The 9,045-nt window shown below is 44.6% G+C and overlaps 1 protein-coding gene across 3 annotated transcripts in view; it reads right to left on the bottom strand.

Moving 5' to 3' along the window:
- Positions 1–9,045, bottom strand: part of Lyrm7 (LYR motif containing 7) — a 27,783-nt gene that overhangs the window by 7,695 nt on the left and 11,043 nt on the right. For 2 of the 3 annotated variants that reach the window (XM_021177324.2, XM_029484246.1), the window contains exon 5: positions 1,859–3,268. In XM_021177324.2, the coding sequence (XP_021032983.1) occupies positions 3,198–3,268 (71 nt within the window). In that variant the 3' untranslated portion in view covers positions 1,859–3,197. Of the gene's footprint in view, positions 1–1,858; positions 3,269–9,045 lie in introns of those variants that run through there. The other variant, XR_002379152.2, reaches the window with a different exon arrangement.

Genomic DNA, 9,045 nt, shown 5'->3' on the forward strand with positions numbered 1-9,045 from the left:
CACTCACTTTGTAGACCAGGCTGGCCTCGAACTCAGAAATCCGCCTGCCTCTGCCTCCCGAGTGCTGGGATTAAAGGCGTGCGCCACCACGCCCGGCTCATTATTTGTTGAACAGGGTCTCACATCAGTCTAACCTCAATCTTGCTATGAAGCTCAGATTGACCTTGAACTTCTGATCTTCAAGCCGCTAGCCCCACCCCCAAGTGTTGGGAATTACTTGGGTTAGGCAGTGCTGGGGATAGAACTCAGGGCTTCATACACACCAAGCAAGCATTCAGCTAACAGAACCCACATCCCTAGCGTTCTTTTTTACATTAACAGAGCAGCATGGGAATCTCCAGGTATCCTTGGGATACCTGACAAAGACAGGCACAGTCTGTGTGGACATTGCAGCCCATACCCCCACAGACTCCGCACAGAATTATCAATCCTCACTCATTCTGTTTCATCTGGTTTTCTTGGAGATTGAACCTCAGGCCTTGTAAGTACTGGATAAATTTCATACCACTGAGCTATAGCCTCAGGCCTTCACAATTCCAACTCAAGTTACACATATAATGCAGGTCAATGAGACCGTTTAGTAGAAAAAAAGGTGCTTGCTGCCACAACCCAAGTTCAAGTCCCAGAGAATCAACTCCCAAAATTATTCTGACTTCCATGTATGTCATAGCATGTAAATGTATGCAATCACAGGTGCACACCCAAGTGCACGAACATACATACACACACGCGTTACAGTTTGACTCTCAAATGTCTCCCACAGTTTTGGTTTTTTTGTTTTTTTGTTTTTTATTTCCCCCAGCTCATGGGGCTATTTTGAAGTATGTGGAACCTTTAGGAGGTGGAACCTGATTGGCACAAGTAGGTCACTAGAAACAGTCATTTTAACATTATGCCTGCCCACCCACTCCCTGCCAGGCTTAGCCAAGTGTTTCCTGCCTGCTGCCATGTTTTGTTGAGGGGTTGCCTTATGGTATTGGAATGAAACCATGATGTAACACAAACCCCTAAGTTATTCTTCACCTGTTTTATCACAGCAGTGCAAAAGCAACCATCACAATAAAACTTGAATCTGTCCTGAGCCAATAGGATGATAGATAATTTAGGGATTTGATAAAATAAGGAAAAAATAAATAAATATAATGTGTTCCAGACTAGCCAAGGCTACAAAGTGAGACCCTGTCTCAGAAAAGTCATATCCTTGCCAATACTTGATATTGTCAACCGTCCAGATTTTGGCCATTCTAATAGACACATAACCATGTCACTATGATTTTAATTCCTAGTGTCTGTTAATGTGCTGGCAACTTCTCACACTATATCTGTCATTTGCAGTCGGGCGTGGTGGCACTTGGGAGGCAGAGGCGGGCAGAGATCTCTGTAAGTTTGAGGTCACCCTGGTCTGCAGAGTGAGGTTCAGGACAGAAAAAGCTACACAAAGAAACCCTGTTTCAAAAGACCAAAACAAAAAATTCAAAACTGTGATTGTGTGTGCATGAAGCACGAACTTGCAGAATTTGGTTCTCTCGTTCCATCCTGTGGGTTCCAAGACTGGCAATCCTGACAGCTTCCATGTATCTTTTTTGATGAAGCATCTGTTCAAATATTACTTTTATAAAGTTGGGTTGAGGGACTGGAGAGATGGCTGAGTAGTTAAGAAACACTGGCTGCTGTTACAGATGACCGAGGTTCAATTTCCAGCACCCATATGGCGGCTCACAACCCTTTATAAGAGAGGAGTTCTAAGGTAGCTGACAACCTTTATGGGGTCTCTGTGGGCACCAGGCATGCAAGTAGTAAGCTGACACACAAAGCAGCAAGACACCAATAAACAGGAAATCATTTCTGTGTAGTTGAGTTGCTTGTTTCACGATTCCTTTATTATGCATCTGTGTGTTACTGTTGGTTTGAGTCTATACATGTGAATGCAGTGCCCTTGGAGGCCAGTAGAGGGCACAGGATCCCCTGGAAATGGAGTAACAGCTGTGAGTTACCTGAAAGGGTGCTGGGAACTGAACTCGGGTCCTACGGAAGAGCAGCAGGAGTTCTTAACCTCTGAGCCATCTCAGCCCCTACTTGCTTTCGAATACTTGAAGTCCTTTATATAGTCTGATAACCCTTTTTTCATCCTGGTAAAATATGTTTTATAGAATCATCCTATATATGACAGATATTTCATCTATAATTATTCACTAATCGTTATGTAAATGTTTTTAACTTTGATAAAATCCAATTGTTATTATTACTATTAGTTATTTGGAACACTAGAGATCAAATTATGTAAAGCACTGGGGAGGCAGAGGCAAGTGGATCTTAGAGGTCATGGCTAGGACTGCACAGGGAGACCCTATCTCAAAAGAGAGGCAGGGAGGGGGGATGGAGGGAGGAAGAGAGAGAGAGAGAAAAATCTACAGCATTTCACAGCAGTCTACAAAGACCACAAGCCATCTGACAGAGGACCACTACTTCCTAAAGAGGATGTCTCTATTCTATAGTGACCCAGAGTGACTTTGATATTTCATCTATCTAATGTCTTTACAGGGGCTAGAGAGATGGCTCAGTGCTTTGGAGCACTGGCTGTTCTTCTAGGAAACTCATGATCATCTATAACTCCAGTCCCAGGGGATCCAATTCCCTCTCCCAACCTCTGCAGGCACGGTACTGCATACACACGGTGCATAGACATTTAAGCAGGCAAAACACCCATACATACAAAACAAAAAGGGGAATGTTGTCTTTGTAAGAATGCAGAGAAATACACTACGTAATTATTTGTTAGCCGCAGAAATAACCACGGGACTTTGGGAAACAATGGCTGCTTTCAGAAGAGAGCTGGAAGAAAAATGTTAATTTTTTACCAACTTAATATTTTGGGATTAAACATCAATTTAATGTAGCATTTTGTATTTAGCTATGTGTGTCCCATGAGATGAAAAGTCACCAATTTGGTAAGGTGCTTCACTGGCAAACAGCTTTGTAAGACCGTAAGACCTACCAAAGGGAAAGAGAGGAGTGTCCTGCCTCCCCAGGCCTTCAGTTGCCCATGTCAGTGAAAGGCATGTCTATTTCCTCTGTAGCCCTCAGCCTGTCGCTCATTTGCAACGTGCGCTTCGGAGAGAAACATGTGCATGTCCAGGACCGTTGCCAGGTATGTATTTAAAGTGGGATGGAGCAGAGGTGGGTTTATCCTGGAAGCTTTACTGCTTCTGGGTTGGCGCATCACAGTACGGCACATTTTCTGTGAGAAGATCTTTCCTGGGGACCAGTTCTAAAAGGAACAGAGAAATGAGCAGTTAAGACGATTAGAACTCCAGTCACTACTTATCTTAAAGTAGACCTAGGGCCGGCACATCCATCCCCCCAGCAGTTCTAACCTCGGCCGGGCACATCCGTCTCCCCAGCAGTTCTAACCGTGAGCTGTGTAATTTGGGAAGAATGGACTATTCTAGATACATTTTATCTCAGTGGATGTCTGAGGTGACATATTTGATTCTAAATGGAAACATTTAATAAGATCCTCATTCGTGTTACAAAAAATATATACAACCAAATCCTTTATCATTTCATTAAACATGACTAATAAATGACTGAATGGAATTAAGCTAAAAAACACACTAATCTGTCAATGGCTATTTAAAAATGTCACCTATGAATGATTTTTGAGACAGAATCTCATGTAGCTCTGGCTAGCCTTGAACTCCCCATGTAGCTGAGGCTAACCTTGAACTCTTGATTCTCTAGCCTCCACTTCCCAACAATGGGGTTATAGGTGCACCACACCATGCCTGGATACTTGAAAATTTTTATAGAAAGCAAGTCATCACTCTCATAATTCAGACATTCCAAATTTATAGAATGATTCCCCTCCCCTCCCACAACTGCCCTTCTCCTTCCCTCCCTTCCTTCTTGTTCCTGGGCCTTGGGAACCCAGGGCCTCACAGGCTGCAGAGTGTATACTCTACCACTGAGCTACACCCTGTCCCCTAGAACAATGGCTCCTCACTGAAGGAGTCTTCAGATATACCACTTAGGGGATGCTACCAAAAATTTACTGGGCAGGAGCCAAGGATGCTAACTGTGGTGTGAAAGACAGTCTGGGGCAGAAAGGGTTATACTTCATGGCAGAGTGACAGCAGTGTCCCCACTGAGACACACTGCTGAACAGCTAACTGCTGACTGCTAGGCAAGACAGCTTTGGGGCCTCAGAGATTACTCATCGGTTAAAGTGCTTACTATACTAAGAGTTCAGAGCCCCTAGGAAGATGAGCCTTGTCAGGGAACTGTGTGCTTAACCAAGAAATCCTGCTTCATTGAAAAAAAAAGGAGGGCAATTCCCACTATTAGGTTCAGGGGTGCACATGCACCCATACACACGGAAAAATGGAAAAGAAAAAAAAAAAAAGAGAGAGAAAACTGCCCACATTTGCTGATGTGTGCCTATAATCCCAGGACAAAGGCAATGAGATCTGCACTCAAGGCCAGCCTGCAGTACATAACATGATCATGGCTGGTCTGGGCTGTAGTGAGACCCTGTCTCAAAGGCCCTGGGTCTAATACTCAATACTGAAGAACAATTAAAAAGAAAAAAAGCAGTGAGATACATCACACCCCCCTTTCTTGGGAAGAGCAGGACCCAGCTAGGCCATCCTCATACCCTCAATGTGATGGCTCACATTTGTAATCTTAACAGTTTGCAGGATAAGACAAGAGGATCGCCATCACTGTGAATAGAGTTTGAGCTATACAATGAGTTCCAGACAAGCCTAGTTAAACCTGTCTCAACAAAAGCAGGGTTGGAGATGTGCCTGGATTAGTAAAGTGCCTGCCTCCATGCACAAGGCCCTGTGCTCATTCAGCACAGCTGATAAGGACATACTTCTAATCCTGGCACTCAGGGTAGAGAAAAGAGAATCAGAACTCAGCTACCCGGGAGTTTAAGCCAGCCAGGGCTATATGAAATTCTGTGTCAAACAAGAGAGCAAATGCCCCCCTAACCACTGTTCCCAGAGCCTGCCTACAATCTTTAGAGGTAGTGGTGAGAGATAAGTAACTGTACCAGACTCAGGGAAAGGGGTTCCTCCTACTAGCAAGGGCCTTGTTAACTGGGTGGTGGCGGGCGCACGCCTTTAGTCCTAGCACTCGGGAGGCAGAGGCAGGCAAATCTCTGAGAGGCCAGCCTGGTCTACAGGGTGAGTTTCAGAACAGCCAGAGTTATACAGAGAAATCCTGTCTCAAAAAACAAATAAACAAAAACAAAACAAAACAACAAAGAAACAAACCAAAAAACAAAGGGCCTTGTTAGGAGGGAAGAAAAAAATTTAAACAATGGTATTCCATGAACCCCCTAGTTTTGATAATTAAACTATAGTAAAGGACCGTCCTTCATATTCAAGGAATGTGCATGATGGCTCACACCTTTATTCCCAATGCTCAGAAGACAGACAGAGGGAGGTAGATCTTTCAGAGTTTGAGACTAGCCTGGTCTACATATCAAGTTCCAGGACAGCCAGAGCTATAGAGTGAAACTCTGTCTCAAAGAAAAACAAAACAAAACCCCCCAAAACAAAAAACAAAGCCAGGCAGTGATGCTGTATGCCTTTAGTCTTGGCGCTTGGGAGGCAGATGGATCTCTGTGAGTTCAGGGCCAGTCTGGTCTATAAGGCAAATCCAGATCAGCCAGAGTTACATAATAGAGAGCCCTGTCTCAAAAACAAACAAATAAAATTTTTAAAAGAAGTTTCTTTAGCTTCAAGGGGTTCATTATCTATTGGAAAAGACAAACCACAGCCACTCTATAGCATAAGGATTCACAAATGGTTTTTATAGTGAAAATACAAGAATCTGAGCTATTACACTGAAGAATAAATTACTAAACCTATCAATATTACTTTAGACTATGCCTAGTTTTGAATAACCAGAAGTCCACCAAACAGTGGTTTAACAAAAGAAGTTACAGTTCGGGGGCTGGTGAGATGGCTCAGCGGTTAAGAGCACTGACTGCTCTTCCGGAGGTCCTGAGTTCAAATCCCAGCAACCACATGGTGGCTCACAACCATCTGTAATGAGATCTGAAGACAGCTACAGTGTACTTACATATAATAAATAAATAAAATCTTAAAAAAAAAAAAAAAAAAAAAAAGAAGTTACAGTTCAAGGCCAGCCTGGTCTTCGGAGTGAGTTCCAGGACAGCCAAAGCTATTACAGAGAAACCCTGTCTCAGAAAACAAAAAAAAAAATAAAAATAAAAAAAGGGGGGTGGGGTGGGAGACTTATTTTTCTTCCCTTTTGAAACATGGCAGGTCTGAGCTAGTACAAGTTCTGGTGCTGCTGAGAACCCAGGCTCTTCTCTCCCTGTCTGCAGCCCATGGTGATCAGCAGTCTGCCTTCCCTCCCTTCTGCGGCCACCACATTTGCACTGCAGGAAGGAAGAACAAAGAGCAGGAGGGGCGCCCCACCCAGACCGTTCCTTTTCTGCAAAACAATGGCTTCAGTGGAAATAACACGCAGTAGGTGGGTGCTTATAGAAGATGCCAGAGCGTCTGGGAGGTCACATTATATCTTCCTTGATGTCCCTCTCTGGTCTGATGTCCCTCTCTGGTCGTGAACACGGGCAATAAGCAAGTCACAAAACACTCTCATTTACTACCTGTCCCCAGAGCCTCACCAGGATTCATAGTGAGGCTCTGGTTAATGGGCTGGCCTGCTCTACCCAGTGGGTCTACTTGTGGCTCACACGGTAAACACTGACGCTGCTTTAGTTAGAAATAAAGGACGGGATGAAGAATAAAAACATGGGATTGGGAATCATGGTAGTGGTCAGGCCACAGAAAATCCTCATCACAGGGACAGGAAAAGATAATGACTTAATAACAGAATAATTCCTCAGCCTGCCAATTGACACTACCAAATCTAGTTTCAAGAGACTCAAATCCCCCTCTGACCGCACTCTACTACACAGACTCCAGCTCTAGCCTCTGAGCCACTTCCTGTCCTGGGGAGATGGAGCTCTTGGGGAAAGACAGTCTCTTTGGGGGGTCTTCAGAAGCTGTCCCAGCCCACTTCCTGTTACTCTGAGTTCAGGAGACCAGGGAAGACGTCAAGAGTAGACTTAAACCAGACAAGCCTGGGTTCCTTAGCAATGCAATCTGCTCAGAAATTGGAAACTTCAAGTCTGCTTCCAGAAACACAAGCAGGCCACAGGCAGGCATCCTGACCCAACTGTAAGCACTAAAGACAGTCAGTCATCTTTCAGTAATGGCCACTGCGATTTGCCGTACTCACTCGAGGTTCCATTTAACATTTGTCGAATTCATATACTTTACTATCAAAGGCTGGAAGGTACAACTGTCCCAACCAGAAAGCAGCTCAGAAGCAGAGGAACTAACAAAGGAAAGTGGTGTGTGGGATGTGGAACTCTCAGAGAATGAACTGCCATTGTTGTGGAGCAGATTTCAGCACAATGGACGCCATGATGGGCATTCCATTCAGGCCTGGACCCAGGTCAGGGGCAGCGACATCTGCCACAGGAAACGAAAGGACGTCATTCATCAAGGCCCACAGTTCGGGAAAGTCCCTAACTAAGGTGTGTGTCAACCCAGGATGGGGTTGGTTTTTTGTTTTTGTATTTTTGGGGTTTTGTTTTGTTTTCTTTTGCTTCACAGCCCCACCTGAGAAAAGCCAGGGACTGAATATCCAGTGTAGCTGCCAGCCAGCTAATCAAGCCTTTTTATTGTCTTGAACCTGTGTCCAAGTGGTCTTCTCTGAAGGATGCGTCTCAACAGTTGCTCACCCAGAGACCCTCTTAATGTACACATTACTTGGAAGTCACAGCAGACTGAGAAGATGTCAGAGCTGACAGACATGTTCCCTATCAGAAAAGCACTGGTTTGAGAAGTCCAGACTTCTGCAGCTTCCAAAATGTATTCCTGTTTCCACGCCTCCAGGCTGTGGGAAAACATTTATCACCATGGCTACAGCTAAAGCAGCTGTCTGTCGGTCACATTAACTTTCAGTCTTCAAATACTGGTAAGTGGTGTGAAGAATCTCCGAAATTGGCTGCTATTGTTTCTACCTTACCACAAAGCTACAGCCTTCCATTATGTTATAAAGACTCCTTTCTATAAAGCTGTTCAAGTTCTGACCATGAAGCTACAGCCATGAGGAGAGCTTAGTTTAGGAGTCTCTGGGACTGGACGATACTAATCACAGCTGCCAAGTCACAGTGATCGCACCCTGACTAGGCTAGAATGAGAAGAATGTCTGGAAGATTTTACTCCGAGCAGCCAGCTCCAAAACAAAGAGAGCAATCTTGAAACTTATCTTAAACAATCAAGTGAGGCTTGCAGATCTGCTACAAGTTGCCCAAGAAACTGATGGGTTTTCTGGAAGTGATTTCAAGACACATGAGATATTAGGCCCAGCCTGTTAGCACAACACACCTTTAATTCCAACACTGGGAGAGGGAGGCAGGCAGATTCTTGGAATTCGAGGCCAGTCTGATCTATGTAGCAAGTTCTAGGATAGCCAGGACTACACAGAGAGACCCTATCTCAAAGATAAATAAAAACAAAACAAAACAAAACAAAAGGAATGTGAGATGCTGCCTTCCCATAGAGGGAGAGAGGAAGGAGATGCTAACTGTACACCAGGAGAAACTCAGAATCCTGTGTGCAGAGGGTCTGCACGGCAGCTGCAAAGGTGAAGGAGCCAGGTTTTAGTTCTTGTTTGTTTAGAGTAAGAGTTAAGAGCCTTTACATGGTTCAGTCATCTAGTTTGCTGTGGAAGCTCATCTCTCAGTGGGAGGAGGGTGTACCGAGTGCTCTTAAAACGCACAATTCCAGCTTTAGTAGATAACCAAAAGCTACCTTTTGGAACAAAGCACGGAAGAATCCATCCATGACCTTGCTTGATATTTAAGTCTTCTACAACAGGATCCAAAAGTACCCACCAGGCCGGGCGTGGTGGCGCACGCCTTTAATCCCAGCACTCAGGAGGCAGAGGCAGGCGGATTTCTGAGTTCGAGGCCAGCCTGGTCTACAAAGTGAG

This window comes from Mus caroli, chromosome 11 (assembly GCF_900094665.2).
Source record: "Mus caroli chromosome 11, CAROLI_EIJ_v1.1, whole genome shotgun sequence".
NCBI lineage: Eukaryota > Metazoa > Chordata > Mammalia > Rodentia > Muridae > Mus > Mus caroli.